General features: G+C 38.5%; 1 protein-coding gene across 5 annotated transcripts in view; it reads left to right on the top strand.

Annotated features, from left to right (window-relative positions):
- The window catches only part of inpp4b (inositol polyphosphate-4-phosphatase type II B), a 313,356-nt gene that overhangs the window by 278,320 nt on the left and 15,076 nt on the right, over positions 1–19,960 (top strand). For all 5 annotated transcript variants that reach the window (XM_008111861.3, XM_062980903.1, XM_008111862.3 and 2 more), the window contains one exon: positions 7,359–7,513. In XM_008111861.3, coding sequence (XP_008110068.1) covers positions 7,359–7,513 — 155 coding nt within the window. The remainder of the gene's footprint in view (positions 1–7,358; positions 7,514–19,960) is intronic.

The raw sequence follows: 19,960 nt of genomic DNA, 5'->3' as shown, positions 1-19,960 counted from the left end.
GTGTGAGAAATAAATACAGGTTAAGCATCCTTTATTCAGAATTCTGAAATCCAAAATGGTCCAAAATCACCCATATGGGTTGCAGGGATAGACCTCTTTGCTTCCTTGGTTCAGGGTACACAAACAAATGCATATGCAAATATAGGTATTCCAAAATCTGAAATCCAAAACACTTCTGGTCCCAAACATTTTTGATAAGGGGTTCTGCAATTCTTCCAAATTCTATACTTGAAGAAAGGGGTATATCACCCTCCGTGGCAATGGAGATGTATTTAGAAATGTGAGTACTGTTTATTGAAAAGTTAGAAATAAGAGTGGATTTTGTTTCAGGCTTCTTGTACATTGAACAGTTCTATGTCTCTTTGTGTGCACTTTCCAAGTTTATGTGTCTTCTGCCCATCACATTGAAGTAACTTGTAAATGAATCATTCTGAGCATACAATTTCTATTTTTTTTGGTAAATCATTTTGAATTTTGCCTCAGAAATAGCTCTAGCTCAGGAAATACCATTTTTAAAAGCTGGGTGAAGTGTTCCTTTTATGAAATGCTGGCTCTCAAAGAATGTTAGATACTTTGGAATGGATCAGAATATAAATCATTACCTTCTATATTGCGTCTCCCAGCATTACCCAGCATTGCTGGCTGGATTTTCTGAGACTTGAAGTTCAACCACTTCTGGAAGGATGTTCAGGTTGTACCCTAGAATAGATCATGCAGGTCCTTCTAAGTGTATAGCTTTGTTGAAAGGACCAAGGCAGTGACATCTCCAGCCCATCCTCTGTTCAGATATCAGCCAGCATGCCAATGCCTTAAATCAAGAAATAGCTTTCTAAGATCTATAGAGATACTTGCAGGAACACCTCAGAAAGTGAGACACCAAAAGTGAGAGGCTAAAACCCGGAACCTCAAGCCATGGCTGATACCGAATGAGAGATTCCCTCCTGGGCACACTTGGAAGGTGCTGAACAGACTGCTCTCTGGCACTGCCAGATGCAGAGCCAATCTCAGGAAATGGGGCTGGAAAGTGGAGTCCACAACATGCGAGTGTGGAGAAGAGTAAACCACAGACCACCTATTACAATGCAGTCGGAGCCCTGCCACATGCACTATGGAGGACCTTCTTATAGCAATACCAACAGCATTCCAAGTGACCAGCTACTGGTCAAAGGACAATTAGTATAATGTGAAGTTTTTAACTTTGTTTGTGTTTTTAAATACATTACAACTATAACCTCGGTTTCGCTTCTGACACGATAAATAAATAAAGCTTTGTTGTGTATTACAGTGTGCGAATGAGCAGGATCTTTTAACAATGAACATATGGTGTCTTCATTCTGCTTTATAATTTCACATTTAAGGACAGCCAAATATTTAATTATTCATCATGATTCTGCATTTATTTTTGTAAAATCTGACAAGTTGTTGGCATGATGCAAGACATAGGTGCTTGTTGTTTGTATTCATGAATTTGACACCACAAACACATACAGTTATACATTTATGCAATTAACATTCCTTAATTGGGTAATTAAGGATGTAAATATTTTTCAGATAAAGGATCTAGAAATCACCTGCTTATAAATTAATTACAGGCAGTCCTCCAGTATTTCTTGTTGGTCATGGGAGTTCCGTGTGCCAAATTTGGTTCGATTACATTGTTGGTGGAGTTCAGAATGCTCTTTGATTGTAGGTGAACTATAAATCCGAGCAACTACAACTCCCAAATGACAAAATCAACCCCCCCCCCCCCCAACTCCACCAGTATTCAAATTTTTGCATATCGGGTATTTGTGCCAAATTTGGTCCAGTGAATGAAAATACATCCTGCATATCAGATATTCACATTACGATTCATAACAGTAGCAAAATGACAGTTATGAAATAGCAACGAAAATAATTTTATGGTTAAGGGTCACCACAACATGAACTGTATTAAGGGGTCGTAGCATTAAGAAGGTTGAGAACCATTGATATATTTGAATGCAATGGCAAACCTCTTCTGAACAAATCTTGCCAAAATAATCCTGTAATAGGTTCATTTTAGGGTCACCATAGGTCAGAATCAACTTGAAGGCACAGTAGTAAAGCATTAAAGAAAAAAGGGGAAAATTCGCAAATTTAAGGCTCTATGTCTGCATTGGGCCTGAATGTTTCAATTTCAGTGTATGCTGTCTGAATACAAGGAATCTCTGTAATGTTGTGTCCCTTTCAACAGGCAATTAAGGTGAAGATGCCAAGAATTTAAGCAATGTTGGTGACAGCAGATATCTGGAAATGGAGAGGGCTAGCTTCTCACTTAATCAAACAGGCCAAAAAAGTGCTCCCTTATTTATTTCTTACACCAGTGATGTAATATACATATTCAGAAATATGGAAATATTGGGTAAAATAAGATACAGCCAGTCAGTTTATATTCTAACCATTAAAGACATTTGTAGTCACAAAACAAGGAATTCTGTGGAATTGGATTGTTTGTACGTTGGAATCATTCCATTGCATTCCACAGCTGCTGGATTGGAGATCTTCCCGACAAATGAAATGTTTCTGGATGTTGTGGTGTTTGTGGCCATAATTCTCATTTTTAAATAACCAGATGATATTTCTGTTGCCTTGGATTTGCTGGTGGTTCGGTGCAACATTTTGTTTTAAATTCCCTAATATGTCACAATTCATACTAGGTTTCTAGAACACTCTTCCTTGTACTAGAAAGAAGTGACTGGTAGCAGAGACATTCTCCTGCAATACCCATCAACAAACAGCCATCAACACCCAGTAACAAATAAGCAGTTCTGTTGTAGGAGCTTTTTGTTTCCTTCCACCAGTCTGGAAGAGTCTTTTTATGTGTTAGAAAAATCTGCCTTACTAAAATTACGTTGGCAGCAAAGACCATGGCATGTTTGATATTTTCAAAAGGTGTAGTTCCACTGGCTTTCTATAGCTCTCCAGCCCCCAAATCATTGTTCGCTTGGGAATTGTTATCCACAGGCTGGGTGACAGATTTCATAGACTAAGTGACTGTTGCTTAGGTACAAACATTTTTCATGCCTTTTTATCCCTTTTTAATAGTAAAATCCAAAGTACATTTTATGTCACTTTTCCCCTGTGTGTCGCATCTTCCTTATCCCTTTTCTGTTCTATTGCCAAAACCTTTGTTCTTCAACATCTGTTCTGTCCAATTGTCGCCTCTTTGAAGTTTTATGTTTTAATTTAGTAAGCTTAATCAGGAACGCTTTAATGATGCTGATTTGAATGTATGTTTAAAATAGAAGCATAAACTTCAAAGGATATAAAATATAAGTGATAGTTGTTGCAAGAGGTAGACAAAAAAGTAGCTGTATTACTATTGCTTTGGATAGTGACGTGTCATTTGGCATGAATTGTAATATAAAAATTTGAAGTATTTGTAGGGTGATGGTGCTTCCCTGTCTTGGGATTAGTTTCTGTTTTCTAAGGCTACATCTACACTGCCATATAGTGCAGTTTAAAACTTCATTATATGGTCGGTGTAGGCTCATATAATGGATTTAAACTGCATTGTCAGCTTGCATATTGCATTGTAGGCTCATATTGTGAAGTTTAATGTAGTTAAATTGCATTGTGTGGGTCTACATTGACTATATAATCCAGTTTTAAACTGAATTATATGGCATTATGTGGCAGTGTAGATGGGACCTAAGTTGGCTTAAATTTGGCACAGCGGGTTAAACTGCTGAACTAGCTGACTGAAAGGTTGGTGATTCAAATGTGGGGTGCAGGATGAGCTTCCGCTGTTAGCCCCAGCTTCTGCCAAGCTAGTAGTTTGAAAATGTGCAAATGTGAGTAGATCAATAGGTACCAATCCGGAAGAAAGGTAACAGCGCTCCATGCAGTCCTTCTGGCCACATGACCTATGGACAACACTGGCTCTTTGGCTTAAAAATGGAGATGAGCACCAATCGTCAGAGTTGGACACAACTAGACTCAATGTCAGGGGAAAACCTTTACCTTTACTTTGATTCCTACATACCTCCTGATTGGAATAATAATTGAGTGTTTTGTTACATTTAACCCTTTACAAAATCATTATTGTCAATACAACAAAATAACCCATGCTTGATTAAACCAAAAGGCCTTTGTAGTTCAGCATCATTTCCTCCAAAATAGGAAACAAGAATGCCACCAAGTAGGAAACCCCATAAGCAGGACAGTAAACCTCACACAGGCTTCAGGTACTTTTGTGGAAAAGCATACTACCTCTGAACACGAAAGCAACATGTAGGCATTATAATTAACAATCTTACTTTTTGTGTTTCACCCATGTATGCAATTCCCTTTAAAAGCCATCTAAGCTTTTAAAGTCATGTCATCAACTGTTTGCTATGTGAAGAAGTGTTTTAATTTTGTCTCTCTTGAATCTTCCACAAATCAGCTTCATTGAATGACTGAAATTCTTTCCACCATTGTACAGGAGTCAGTGGCACATTTTCTCTTCCAGACATCCCACACTCTCCCTCCATGTGCCAAAATAATCCATTTTCTTCAAGATCTCTCTCAAAATAACAACAGAATACTAATGAAAACAGAGTTGTTTGTCAGTACAGGAATGCTGGATATATTTTAGGTGATGGGTACATGAGTTTTGCATGTTTGGCAGCTTTTTTAAATTTGAAAATGGTCCAGATATCAAGTCATTTAAATACAACGGGAGCTCTTGCAGAGCTTAGGAAAACTGCAGATTTCTGGGGCTGCAAAAGTGAGGTGCAGGGACTTCATGCATATGTATTTTCCCTGCCCTTGCTCTATTGTGATGTGAGAGGAAGAAATTCTGTTCATGACCTCCACACCATGCACCGTTTGATACATTTCTGTCATTTTCCCCTTTCCTCTGCCTTTGTTCTGAAAGCTCTTGACTTTATAACCTTTCCTCTTAGAAGCATTGTTCCAGCCTACTGTTATTTTTTGTTTTCTTTTGGTTAGACCTTTCTCCAGTTCGAAAACTAATTTTTGCAGGAGCCAATAAATAGCAACCATGATTCACTGAGAAGGCTGAAAAATAGGTTAAAACACTTGTTGACATCCTTCAGCCTTCTCAGTTTAGATGTCTTCTAGCTGTATTTTCAGAAGAAGGGTGATACTCCAACCTCTAGAAATGCTCGCTGTGGCACTTCAGTTTGGAAAGGCAAAATTCACTGAAGGTTACTGCACTGCATTGCTTTTTATGTACTGAAATTGCCAAGAGCTCCTTCCTTCTAATTCAGTGAAGAGGCTACTTTGTATGTCTGTTTTCAACAAAGTCATGATGTGAACTCTCAGTCACATCATCGTTATTGGCCTAGATGGGTCTAAATGGACTCTGCTTTTATTTGGAAGCTATACTTCTAAAGTATGCATTACACTGCAAACAGTAATGTTAATAAGCAAAATGCATGTTTTATGAGGCTGTTGCAGCTTGATATGGATGAAGGGAGATGATCGTGGAGTATTGTGCTCAGCACAACAAATCTCAGTATTTCAGAATAACATTTTTATTTTGACTCTAAAAGTGATAATAATTATACATTGTCATTATTTGACACGGCTTTAATTAATATGGGGAAATTTCCACTAGAATGTTATTCTTGCTTGAAAAAATATGTGTATAAATGGATTTGTTGTGTTTCAACACTAAACTACCAAAAAGAAATGGGGCCAACTGAGCTTCCCTTATGAAGGGATTCCATAGTTTAGCAGCAGCCACTAAGAAGGCTCTGTCCCATGACTTCACCAAACAATATTGTAGGGGTTATGGGCACAAAAGAAAGCCCCCCCCCCACTGAAGATCAAAATATTTGGAATCAAGAATTGGAAGACACCGCAAGGGCCATCCAGTTCAGCCCCTGTCATGCAGGAATACTCAATCAAAGCACCCCCAAAAGAAGGCATCTAACCTCTGTTTAAAAATCTCCAGAGAGGTCCTTTTTCGATGCTACTCTTGAAAACAAGATGATGGTGTGTGTTTGCTTGGCCTAATGCAAGACTTTCTTGCTGACCATTCATAGACTTTCTAACTTTTTTCAAAGGGACGTTAAACTGACCATGACCTGTTGTCCTTAAGGGAATATTTGTTATCAGTATCAAGTAGAGTGCATCCTAGCCAGCGCAATATGAGCTTGTTGTAGAAAACCAGGAGAGAAATACTCTAGAGTGCACTTGTAAGACTAAAAACTTACATTCATTGTTTCTGGAAATCCTTCTGGGAGAGAAAAGGAGACCAGTAAAAGAAGAGTACCTATATTTTAATAGAAAAGCCCTTTAAACTGCCTCTCATGTGTGAGCAGAAGCCATCCTGAAGCAGGAGATTCATGCATCCATACTTCCTAGACAAATGGACATGAAAGATAAAATAGTTAATAGTCACACTGGCAACAAAGGTCTGCATAGTTAAAGCAGTGGTATTCTCCATGGATGTGAGAGCTGGACCATAAGGAAGGCTGAGGGAAATAAGATAGCTTTTGAACTGTGGTGTTGGAGGAAAATTCTGAGAGTACCTTGGACTGCAAGAAGATCAAACCAGTCAATACTCCAGGAAATAAAGCCCAACTGCTCACTGGAGAGAAGGATATTAGAGGCAAAGGTGAAATACTTAATTCTACATAATTGGAGAAGATAATGATGCTGGGGGAAATGAAAGGAAAAAGGAAGAGGGGCCCACCAAGGGCAAGGTGGATGGATTGAAGTGACTGATTCAACTCTGAAGGAGCTAGGGATGGCGAAAGCCAGCAGGACTTTTCAATGAGGTCACGAAGAGTCGGAAGCAACTGAACGAATAAACACAGCTAACTTTTGAAACAAAGAAGTGCAGGCCTGAAGAAAGCAAAAAGGATCCAATGCATAGATCAAAGAAAGAATTGAGAGGTGACATAAAAAGGTGGGCACACTCTCTAGAACTCTGCCTGTCACTAATTACCAGCATTGATGCCTCTCCACTTCAACAGTCTTTCTATCTACAGGCAAACATACCTTTTTTTCAGAAAAACACTAAGCTGGGTTATTATTGAAGGGATCTTCGATCAAATCAATTGTGTTTTCTTTTTATGGATGTGTCCTTAATTTATGTTTAGTCTGGTACTTAGCAACTTCATTGCTTCATATGTTTAGTCTGGTACTTAGTGACTATTTGCTTTCATTTGATTTTGCCACTGTTGGATGACGTCAGTGCCATCTTTTGGAAGAGAGGTAGAGTACTCAATCAATTAACAAGTTAGTTCAAGATATTAATTTCATTATTAAATTCTCATTTACATTCCTGATATTTTAAAGCATCCTGAAAATTCTCAAGAACAATATGTAAATGATTGACATTGCATCAATTGCTCACTTAATTTCTTTGTGCTTTATAGATTTGCCGCAAGCTAAATGGAATTCGGTTCACCTGCTGTAAAAGCGCCAAAGATAGGACATCAATGTCAGTGACACTGGAACAGTGTTCAATTTTAAGAGATGAACATCAGCTGCACAAAGACTTCTTTATTCGAGCGCTGGACTGTATGAGAAGGTATGTTTTTAATTCCTTTCTTGTGTTTCCAGTTTTCAGATTGCTATATGTGTTCTAACATATTTACATCAAAATGATTTTGATGGTGGGTATTGTTCTTTTTAGTTAATTAGTTTTCCATTATTAACATAATCCCAGGTTACTATCTCAAACTTTTCATGTAGCCCTTTCCCCCTAAATATACTAAATTTTCATTGAAATGGTTTTAAAATTGGTAAATAATACTTAATTTTAAAAATCTAATTTGTTTCACTTGGTTGTTTCCATTAATTTCTTTAATGAAATATAAATTATCAGGCAGGTGAGATAAATGTTAACAGGCATTTTTGTTTAGTAGTCCTGGGGTATTTTTGGAAATAAATAAATGAAAACAGTTTTTGTGTAATTTTGCAAAGATTAAGATGAAATTAATTAAACATGTATAATCAGGAGATACAGTATGTTTTAATTATCTATATTAAAGTTAAATAACAGTAAAATTGGCCTCCCTAATTCATTACTTTCTTTGTTCAAAGGAACTGGTTTTATACATACTAATAATTTAGGCAAGTGCTGAAAAGTACTTAAGATTAAAAATAAAGATTGTATACAGTTGGTGGCTTAGCATTTCTATAATTAAATTTTACACATTGTCATTTATAAAGCATCTCTCCGAAGATAGTTAATACTATGTTTTGCAACCCATTAGAAAACAGGAATGGCCTGTAATGTCATATTACTATAATCTTAAAACAAAGAAAGATGTATTTAGGGGTGTTTTAACCTTTACAATCCACAACAATTCCTACTCTGGAATTCTTTTAAATACTAATTAAATAACTCAAAGAGAGGGTAGGTATCTGGTTCATAGCTCACAATATGCCCTTGAAAATAAGCATGAATTGTGTGTTTTAAAAATATGCTGAAGGTTAAAGTAGTAAATCAGGAGGACAGTTTAGTTTAGCTTACTTCAAAATTACTTGTTGCATCATGCTGCATTTACACTTACATGCATTTCATAAATAACATGATTGCCCATGTGCTCTTTCATCTCTACAGCTTTTCAGTCTTGATGGGCAGTGTATGTGTATGTTAGATTTCACACTTGAATGTGCTTCTACTAATTACAAATGTATTTTCTATATTTAATTTTACTTTCTATCCATGGTCCTACTGCTATGAATTTCTTAATAAGCTTGCAGTCCTCTTCAGAAACATGAAATTATAGCATAGTTTATCTTTGTTTAGAATAAAAAGGATTCCACCTTTGGAAGTTTTTCTAGTGTAGAATACCCTGTGTTCAAATTGAAAATCAACTGTTACAGTCCCTAAATCAGCATAGTTATGGATTATACCTGTACCAACAGTTTTTGGTAGAATTCAGAGCATAAGAATGCAAATATTAGTTTCTTGTAACAGATAAATCCGTAAGATAACTCTTAATAGGCACAGCTTTTGAAACCCATAGCTAGAAGATGATTGTCATCAAGAATCCGTATCCTGAAGATCAAACCAAATGTCTCCAGGAATCTAACAAGAAGCTAGAATAAGAGTAGATATTGGTTGTTCTTAGACCACAGAATTTATTAACTGAAAAGCTAATACCTAAGATCTAGTTAGCTATCATAACTAGTTAGACCTGTGGGTCCCCAAATGTTTTGACCTTCATAGATCCTAACAGCTGGTAAACTGGCTGGGATTTCTGGGAGTTGTAGCCAAAACACCTGGGGACCCACAAATTGAGACCCACTGGGTTAGACCATCATGTCTTGGCTTAATAAACCAAACTCAGAACTTATATTTCCTCAAACTTTGCTCCTTTTGCTCCTTCCTCTGCAGGATGACAAATTTTGTTGACTTTTGCATAACTCTTCCACAGATCATGTGATATTGCTATAAATGTCTGTGGAAATGTACCTTCATTTTTGGCTGAAGTTCAGTCTTGCTCTGAGGAGATACGTTTAAGAGATAGTCAGAATGGTGTGTGACCAGGAAAGATGCTTTGTACCTGACTTAAACATGGATGGAACATTGAGAAAGAAAGATCTTGATTAAACTCCTAATGTAAAGCTTACCGACCAAAATCTAATTGCTAGGCTCAACTATAATAGATGCATTGATTCAGTGGAACTTATATAAACATTGACATAGCAAATTCCCATAGAATTGTTGGACCTATTATAGTTAACTACTGAATTAGGCTGCAGTATTCACAGTTCTTTGGTGAAATTTCATAAGTGTAGTTTTGAGTTTAAGGGCCAGTATTGTTTAGTGGTATGTGTATTGGATTAGGACACTGGAAACTTACTGGGTGCTTGGGCAAGTCGCACTTAGCCTTAGAGGAAGGTAAGGGAAAATTTTGTCAAGAAAACTCTGTGATAGGTTCACTTTTGAGTGAAATGACTTGAAGGCACACAACAAAGTTAGTCTAGCATTAATGGGGGGGGGGGGGAGTGTCTTACGAAACATACCCTCTGCGTGATTTCTTCAGGAAAGTGTTATTTAAAAGAGTAGGCTCAAAGAGGCTCATTTTTGAAAGGGAAAAAACAGGGAAATGGGGAAATGATTATTTTCTGCAGGTTGAGTTCTTGACAACTGATGATAACTTGGCTAAATAGACTGTCAAAGCTTCAGCTCATACTATAATTATTTGTTAGAAAGCAATCTCAGCACATGGGCAACTAAACATTCCAACTAATATCAGGTCTCAATGCTGAGAAAATAATTGATCTTAATTGGTATTAAGGCTGTTTCCCATGTTCAACAATAAATGAGAACAGCATGCTATCTATCCTGATAGTTTAACTGCAGATGTAATTTTTCACTTGTGAAGGCGGGGAGGACATTTTTAAACACATTAATTCCTGCTCTTTCAGCACCTTGGCCTGTGTTTCCTGTTGTTACTTTGTAGTTTATAGTTGTGATTATAATATTTCCCCTTAAAATATGTTGAGGAGCTTGCTCTAAGATGTTAGAGTCTGCTAAGGATAGATACATTTTCACATTCTTAAAAAAGAGCTCCAAGCGAAGGTCTGGTGATTTATTAGTTGGTAGTTGTTTATTTTGGCTGGGGTAGGTGTAGGACACATGTAACATTGTAGAGGAAGCATTTATATCTCATATTGCTGGTGGTTTATGTCAGTGATTAGTTTCTTAAACCAACCAGTCATTCCCAAACTTTGGTCCTGCCGATGTTTTTGACTTCATTTACCAAAATTCCTGACTGTTGGCTAAGCTGTTCTAGATCTTCTGAGTGTTGAAGCCCAAAGCACATGAAGAACAAAAGTTTGGGAACTACCTGCCCTACTTAGTGGTGCTTGAGGGATCACAAATAAGACTTGTAAAAGTGTGTTTGTGTTTGTTGCTAACTTCTGTTAAATCATCTTTGTCTCATGGCAGTGTCATGAATGGTAGACTTCCAAGTCACTTTATCATCAACTGTTCTGCCCAGGTCTTGCAGATTTAGGGCTGTGGCTTACTTGACTGAGCTTGTACATCTGAAATGCGATCTTCCTCTTTTTCTACTACCTTTTAATTTACCAAGTATTATTGTTTTTTTTTTAGCAAGTCATGTCTTCTCATGATATGACTACCCTGTATATTGTTCATAAATTAATTTTATAATTTTATATAATATTTAGTGGTGAATTAAATTTTAGTTTCCTTCAGGTTTAGTAATATGCTTCTAATTTCTAGCTTTAACATGCTTTTAAAAGAAAAAATGAAACCTTTTAGTACCTGGTCAGTCATAGAATCATAGAATAGTAGAGTTGGAAAAGACCTCACGGGCCATCCAGTCCAACCCCGTGCCAAGAAGCAGAAAATCGCATTCAAAGCACCCCCGACATATGGCCATCCAGCCTCTGCTTAAAAGCCTCCAAAGAACGAGCCTCCACCACAGCCCGGGGGAGAGAGTTCCACTGTCGAACAGCTCTCACAGTGAGGAAGTTCTTCCTGATGTTCAGGTGGAATCTCCTTTCCTGTAGTTTGAAGCCATTGTTCCATGTCCCAGTCTGCAGGGCAGCAGAGAACAAGCTTGCTCCCTCCTCCCTATGACTTCCCCTCACATACTTGTACTATGGCTATCATGTCTCCTCTCAGCCTTCTCTTCTGCAGGCTAAACATGCCCAGCTCTTTAAGCCGCTCCTCATAGGGCTTGTTCTCCAGACCCTTAATTATTTTAGTCGCCCTCCTCTGGACGCTTTCCAGCTTGTCAACATCTCCATTCAACTGTGGTGCCCAAAATTGGACACAGTATTCCAGGTGTGGTCTGACCAAGAAAGAATAGAGGGGTAGCATGACTTCCCGGGATCTAGACGCTATACCCCTATTTATGCAGGCCAGAATCCCGTTGGCTTTTTTAGCAGACGCATCACATTGTAGGCTCATATTAAACTTGTTGTCCACGAGGATTCCAAGATGTTTTTCACATGTACTGCTGTCGAGCCAGGCGTCCCCCATTCTGTATCTTTGCATTCCATTTTTCTGCCGAAGTGAAGTATCTTGCATTTGTCCCTGTTGAACTTAATTTTGTTAGTTTCAGCCCATCTCTCTAGTCTGTCAAGATCGTTTTGAATTCTGATCCTGTCTTCTGGAGTGTTAGCTATCCCTCCCAGTTTGGTGTCATCTGCAAACTTGGAGCCTCCGATGGCCTAGGGGATAAAAGCCTTGTGACTTGAAGGTTGGGTTGCTGACCTGAAGGCTGCCAGGTTTGAATCCCACCCGGGATGAGCTCCCTCTATCAGCTCCAGCTCCATGTGGGGACATGAGAGAAGCCTCCCACAAGGATGGTAAAACATCAAAACATCTGGGCGTCCCCTGGGCAACGTCCTTGCAGACGGCCAATTCTCTCACTCCAGAAGCAACGGCCAATTCTCTCACTCCAGAAGCAACTCCGGTTGCTCCTGACACAAAAAAAATAAATTAAAAAAAATCTGCAAACTTGATGATCGTGCCTTCTAACCTTTTGTCTAAGTCGTTAATAAAGATACTGAACAGAACCGGGCCCAGGACAGAACCCTGTGGCACTCCACTCATCACTTCTTTCCAAGATGAAGACGAAGTCTAAAAATTTGACCCCAGGCCCATATCAGTTGTCCATCCCCGCTAGTAAATTTTCTGTACTGTAGGCATTTTTTCCTAATGCTAACTACAGAACAACTTGTGTTGCTCTTAAAATGCATATTCTTGGACATTTCCCCTGTGAGGTATTGATCACAGTATTACCTAAAGACCAATTTCAGCTATTCTTCTATTTATATACTTTAGAGATTGAATTGTTTTTTAATTTTTATACTTATAAATGTTATTACGTGCATCTATATAATGTTTGTTAAATGTATTCATTTAATATTTTATATCTCCACTTGGTTATTGTTGTTGTTCGTTTTTCATGTCGTGGGTGTTTTTATTCATTTATCGGACTTTGTTTCCTTTTCCTTTTTTTAAAGTTTCAAGACAAATAGATTGAGATAAAATTAGGATGAGGAACTAGAAAAAAACTCACAAACAGGTTTGTTTCCTCTTATGTGAGAGGTAATATGAATTTTACTTACTGGAGAATTATTACTATTATTATATTTATTTATACCCCAATTTATCTCCCCAAAGGGACTCAAAGCGGCTTGATATAAAAGCATTAGTATACAATTTAAAATATACAAATAAGCAACCATTAAAACACAACTAAACACAAACAGCACTAAAAAAAATCATAGTTAAAATCCATCAAAACATATTCAAAGTTAAAAACCACAGCACATCCTAATTAGATGTTAAGCACCTTCATCTTTAAAAGCCTGCTGAATAAAAAGTTTTTGCCTGCCACCGGAAGGACAGCAGGGAAGAGGCCATTCTGACTTCCATGGCCAGGAAATTTCAGAGTTGAGGGGCAGCCACTCAACTCTCGTTCCCACCAACCAAGCTTAAGAGGGGAGGTGGGACTGAGAGAAGGACCTCTCCTGGAGATCTCAGAGCCCGGGCAGGCTCATGCAGGGGGATGCAGTCAGTCATATAGCCTGGGCCTGGACCATCTAGGGCAGTGGTTCTCCACCTGGAGTCCCCAGATGTTTTTGGCCTTCAACTCCCAGAAATCCTAACAGCTGATAAATTTCTGGGAGTTGTAGGCCAAAATCATCTGAGGACCCCAGGTTGAGAACCACTGATCTAGGGCTTTAAAGATCATAACCTGCACTTTGAATTGTGCCGGGAACAGACTGGCAGGCAATGGAGCTGCTGCAACAAGGGGGTGGTCCGCTCCCTGTAGCCAGCCCCACAGAGCAACCTGGCTGCAGCTCTTTGGACCAGCTGAAGTTTCAGAGGCAGCCCCATGTATAGCACTCTTCAGAGGCAGCCCCATTTATAGCATGTTACAGTAATCCAGATGGGATGTAACTTAAGGCATGTATCATCGTGACCAGATATGGCTTCTCAAGGAACAGGGACAGTTGACACACAAGTTTTAATTGTGCAAAGGCCATTCATGCCACCACCGATACCTGCGCCTCCAAGCTTCAGCGCTGAGTCCAAGAAGACCCTCAAACTGCAGACCTGTGTCTTCAGGGAGTGTGACCCCATCCAGCACAGGCTGGATCCCTAGTCCCTGGCCTGCCTTCTGGCTGACCAGGAGAACCTCTATCTTGTCTGGATTAAGTTTCAATTTGTTTGCTATCATCCAGACCACTACTGATGACAGGGACTGGTTTAGAGTCAGGACAGCTTCCTTGGCTTTAGATGGAAATAAGTAGTAGTATTGGGTGTCATCTACATATAGGTGCCACCGTATTCCAAAACTCCGGATGACCTCTCACAGGGATTTCATGCATGCATTTTGCATGCGGAGCAAAATGGAACCCTAAGGAACCCCACAGGTCAACAGCCAGGGATTTGAAGAGGAGTCCCACAGCACCATCTTCTGGGTACGATCCTCCAGGAAGGACTAGAGCCACTGTAAGGCAGTGCCTCCTAGTCCCATCCCAACAAGATGACCCAGAAGGCTCCTGCAGGCCTCTGTGGTTTCCCTTTTCTTTCTTTTGCGGCTCCCTTCAGCTGGGAGGTGAAGGCTGGATTGCTCTGGCAGAAGTTATACAAGAGCCTCGCCCAGTTTGCTGGCCAAGGTGGTCCAAAAGCAGAAGTTCTTATACTGTAGCCCAGAAGTTAGGTAAAGCAGGAACACTGGGTGTAAAAACCCAAACTTTCTGGGCTGTTTCTGCCACCAAGCAAAGCAGACTCTTATAGGTTTCTGTGATCTCCCTTTTTCTGATGCTCTCTTCAGCTGGGAGTTGCATTGGTGTGAGTGTATAGATGGTTTCATGTTTTGCTGGTCTTCTCCATTGGGACTATGACCTATCCACTATGGAAACAGAATGTTGAAATAGATATGCTTTTGATGCAATCTAGCAGGAGTATTTTATGTATTTACAAGGCATGAATGGAAAGGAATAAGATATCTGGTACAAGCAAAGCAGCAGCATTGTTCAGATTTTATGCATCAGCTAAGGGTTAAATCACTATGAGGTGGGGAAAGAAGTCATTAATGGACTTTATTCAATATAATAAAATCATATATTACCAAACATGAAACAACTGCTCCTCTAATTTAGAAAATGTTTAATTAGTTATTCCAATATTACACAGAAATGACCTGTCTCACTGACAAATCCTTCTCACTTCTAATTTAATTTTGTGACATCCATATTAACTTATCCATCTCATTGACAATATTTCTTTCCTAAACCAATCTAAAACATACTAGAATGGCAGGTTTTGCAATTTTGCGATTATAAACTTAATTGTAGCTACCCATTTTTTATCATTATACATTACATTAGTCTTCACAAAATTATTATACAATAATCAATTCTAATATAACACCATTATTGCTTTTAAAAGAGTGGCTATTCCTTCTGGGGGGAAAATAAAAGAGGGTCAGTGTCTAAAAATGCAGAAAATCAGGATCAATAAAATGGCATTTCAAATACTGAAACCAGTTTTGTAAATCCAGATGTGAGAGGCTAGTGCGTAGTACTGTATTCTCTCTTGTTGCTGGACAGGATATATGATCAGACTAAATCACTTATCATGATCTGATAAACACCTTTCTCAAAAGGCTTTTTATTTTGCAATAATCACCCTTTACACTAATGGCTAAAATAAGAGTATACTTAATCTGACTGAATCCACATGCAGGTGTGGTTATAAATCTTTGGCAAGAAGTCTTAACAAGTATAGTTAGCCTCATTGATCTTATTTTAATAACACCAAAAAACTGAAAAAATGCATAATTATAGGGACTGGGTGCTGCTCAATGTGGTGGTCATCCAGTAGATTTCCATATCTCAGAGTGGATTTGAACCCTGTTTTCCACAGTCATAGGTAAAGGTAAAGGTTTCCCCTGACGTTAAGTCCAGTCATGTCTGAATCTGGGGGTTGGTGCTCATCTCCATTTCTAAGCCGAAGAGCCGGTGTTGTCCATAGACACCTCCAAGGTCATGTGGCCAGCATGACTGCATGGAGCGCCGTTACCTTCCCGCCGGAGCGGTACCTATTGATCTACTCACATTGGCATGTTTTCGAACTGCTAGGTTGGCAGGAGCTGGAGCTAACAGCGGCCGCTCCCGCTGCTCCTGGGGTTTGAACCTGGGACCTTTTGGTCTCCAGCTCAGTGCTTTAACGCACTTTGCCACTGGGGCTCCTTTCCATAATCATAGTCCAACACTAAAACCACTACTACACAATGAGGTTGAGCCATTTCTATTTAACTGTTGTTTTAGCTGGGGGAGGGGGGGGGATAGAGAGAATTGTATCAAACAGCAAAAACATCAATCTAATTTTCAAATGATAGACTGTCAACTTTTAGAAGCCTCTTCTGAAAACATGCCAGTATTAGAGCCTATTTTATCTTTAAAGGATATTAAGGTTGCCGTCTTGTACTCGTTGACAGAGAAGTAAGTCCTAGTTCTATAGAAGTAAGTCCCAATTCTGTAGAACTTATCTTAAACTAGACAGCTATAGGATTGCCGTGTCAGACATTTTTATTCAAATTCTTTCTTGATAGCCAGGATACAGGTTATAGAGGAAAACAATTAATCTGTTGTTCTCCATGCTAAGCAATTGGGTGGGCTGTCCATTCAAAGATAAATTTTGCAGTGGTTCCCAAGCACTCTTCCTACTCCAGTGTTTTCAGCAATCACTGAGCAAAAGCTGCCCGAGTGTGTATTCTCAAGCGTATTCTGCTATGGTCTAATTAATGAGCCAAATTGAAATTAGGAGAGTTTATTTCCTTACTGGAAACAATGGGGTCATTCATTAGCTTGGTACCCTCCTGTTAGCTGTCAATTCTGAACATCCTATTGTTCCCATTTCTTTCCAACACATACCATTGAGAGCACTGGTTCTTTTTATAAATGACTGTGAGGCTGTAAATTGTCCTCCAAGGTGATAAATACTTCACCATTTTATTTATGAGGTTTATTTGTGTGGCCCAGGAGCATGGAGTCAGCTTTCTATTAGTGTCATATAAGAACACAATTTGTACTAATACAGGACCCATTGTAGTTCACACATAAATTAACACAAAATAAGTCTATTAAACTTTGAAACTAAAGGAGAATCTAGTACAGGAAACCTATTCCACTTTGGGGAAATTAGAGTTAAGATAGGGAAAAGGGTGTCATAACCTGTCTCTACTCGCTATTTAAAGAACTGCGGTGTAATCAGGTTGCAAAATACTGCTAAAGACCCAGGGGAAAAAAATGTGATTTTTTTTCTACTTAACCTTCCCCTAATCTCTTTCTCACCAAGTTTTTATTAACTTCAATGTTCATTAGCCCAAACTAGCAGGATTGTCTAAAACACAAGTTTTCAATGAACACCAAGTTAGGAAAGTTTTAATTTATATTCAAGGCACCTATATCCTGTCCGAGCTCAGATTGCTAAAATGATACAAAATTATTTTCTTTCTTCGGGAATTACTTCTTCCATCTAAATAACATAAGTAAACATCAGTCAAAATAAATAATTTCACCCATTTTGATAGTTGCAGACTGCATAGTAGAACAACCATGACTTAGTTCAGATCTAGGGCCTCACGCTTATTTTGATAAATCCATTCTCATAAGTACATTTTGATATGTCAGTCCATCCCCACACTAACGGGAAACAATGTACCTCTTTTTAGTAACCTCTGTGGTTTATTATACAGTATTTATGAAATAAATTTTAATCAGACACAGAAGTTGAAAAGTTATTTTTAAAGGAAATACCATTTTGAAAAATTTGCTACCATTACTCATTACCACTTTTAAGTACTTAATTGTTATTGTAATTGTTGCATGTCGTTACATTTTAATTTGTGGGAGGATGTAATGATAATGCATTGCACACTCCTCAAAAATCTATCTAGCTTTTAATTGTAAGTAGAATCCCATTGTTTCCCAACTCAAACTTATATTCAGTTGAATACTATAGACATGCAACACAACCTCTCTTCATCATCCCTCCAGTGCCACTGCTGCTAAAATAACCTCTAGCTAGGAAGAGGGCAAAAATAAGAAGGTTCATACTGCAGGGTTATAAAAAGACTTTGTAAATAGAAGATTCTTTGTCATGGGCTTTGTTAATTGACATATGCCTATATTACTTGAAGGATGCAACAGGTGCTGTGAGTTTTGCGGGCTCTTCTCTGCCATGATCTGACATGAGCACTTCCAAATCATGGCACAATGACTCCCATGAAGTCCTTTACTTCCCAGATGCTTCAGCACATTTCTAGCTCTCATGAGGAAGCAAAGGCCTGGTTGAAAAAAAAATAGTTTTTTGTGTGTTTGCCCAAATATGTTCTTGTACACAGAAGCTGCTGCAGTAGTTTGTTTCTACCCGTGTCTTCAGGAAAGCCAAGAAGTGAGAAGACAGGCACTGACTAGGGCCCAAAGGAAAATATGTGAAGCAAGTTCATTCCCACAGCTTTTGACTTCTTGAAATACCAACCCATAATTACATGAGACCTAGCTGCATGTTCTGATAGACTTTTTAACTTGAGTATGAAGTGCTGAATACAAAGAACAAATTCAATTGTGTATGTCATAGATAGTTCCACATAAGTAGTTTTACCTGAACAAGCTGACACTTTGAAGTAATTCCATTATTTCTTCTGACAATGGAAGCCATCCGTATTACAACATTTATTTCAACTGTGTCTGTCATACAGGGTCTATAAATAGACGATATGTGAATACCAAAGAAAGCACAGGCAGATGGAACTGACTTTGTCAATTGGAAACATTTGCATTTGGTCCCTGTTCTCTGAACTGCTTTGGCAAGACCTACATGGCTTAAGCGAATATGTTGGATAATAAGGAGGGATTAAGGAAAAACCTATTAAACATCAAATTAGGTTATGATTTTACAAATTAAGCATCAAAACATCATGCTATACAACAAATTTGACAGAAAAAGTAGTTCAATACGCAGTAATGCTATGTAGTAATTACTGTATGAATTTAGCACCAAAATATCACGATATATTGAAAACATTGACTACAAAAATGTGTTGGATAATCCAGAACGTTGGATAAGTGAGTATTGGATAAGTGAGACTCTACTGTACCTGTATTCCCCTTGATGGGAGGATCTGTGTTAGCACAAGATGACTTGGATGAGGAGTTGGGATCTCTAGGTGAAGAGAAATCTGGTGATTGAGACTGTGAGACTTCTTTTCACAAATGCTGCAGGGTGGTACTTTAGGATAGGAAAGTGAGGAGTCAACTACTAGGTAGAATATGTTGGTGAAAAATTATTGATATAGGCACTGAATATCCATTGAATGTGGAATTTGCATTTCCCTCCCTTGGTGGATAATAACAGACTTGAAACATCATTGCCCTTTGCTCCTAGAAATGAGGAATATAGTTTTTTCCTGCTTTACATTTTACATGTACACCCCTTTCCAATGACTACAAATATTACCATCATTTTTCTACATAAAGCCCTTTTTCCACAGTAGAGTTTTCCTTTGGGAGACTGTACCTGCAAATGTCTCTTATAATTTAAATGAGAAACTCTAATGAAGATGGAGAAGTATTAGACTTTATTCTCACTCAGATATGGGTAGCCCCGAGAATCTTGAATTTTATCTCACCCTGATGATGTTTGTCTTTTGAGCAACTTGCAAGTATTCTTCAGTCTTGATATCTTTTATTTCCCCCCTGTTCTGTACTGTGGTTCTCTAATGTCGCCTTGCATAATACAAAAATAGAAGCCCAAATTCCCAAAGTTTTAGAATACTATCTTAAATAATGATGTGGGCTGGATGCTAATGTTTGTTGGGATAGTATTGGAAGCACAGCAGGATTGCTAGAAGATAATCTTCCACTCCTGTGCACATTAATGTTACACTCCAAGGTAGCAAGAGCACCCTGAAAACCACACTGGAGCCAGATTCATAAGCAAAGCAGTTTATTGTAGAATATA

The sequence above is a fragment of the Anolis carolinensis genome, chromosome 5 (genome assembly GCF_035594765.1).
Source record: "Anolis carolinensis isolate JA03-04 chromosome 5, rAnoCar3.1.pri, whole genome shotgun sequence".
Lineage (NCBI taxonomy): Eukaryota > Metazoa > Chordata > Lepidosauria > Squamata > Dactyloidae > Anolis > Anolis carolinensis.
The sequence above is the reverse complement of the archived record's forward strand: the minus strand, read 5'-3'. Positions and strand labels throughout refer to the sequence as shown.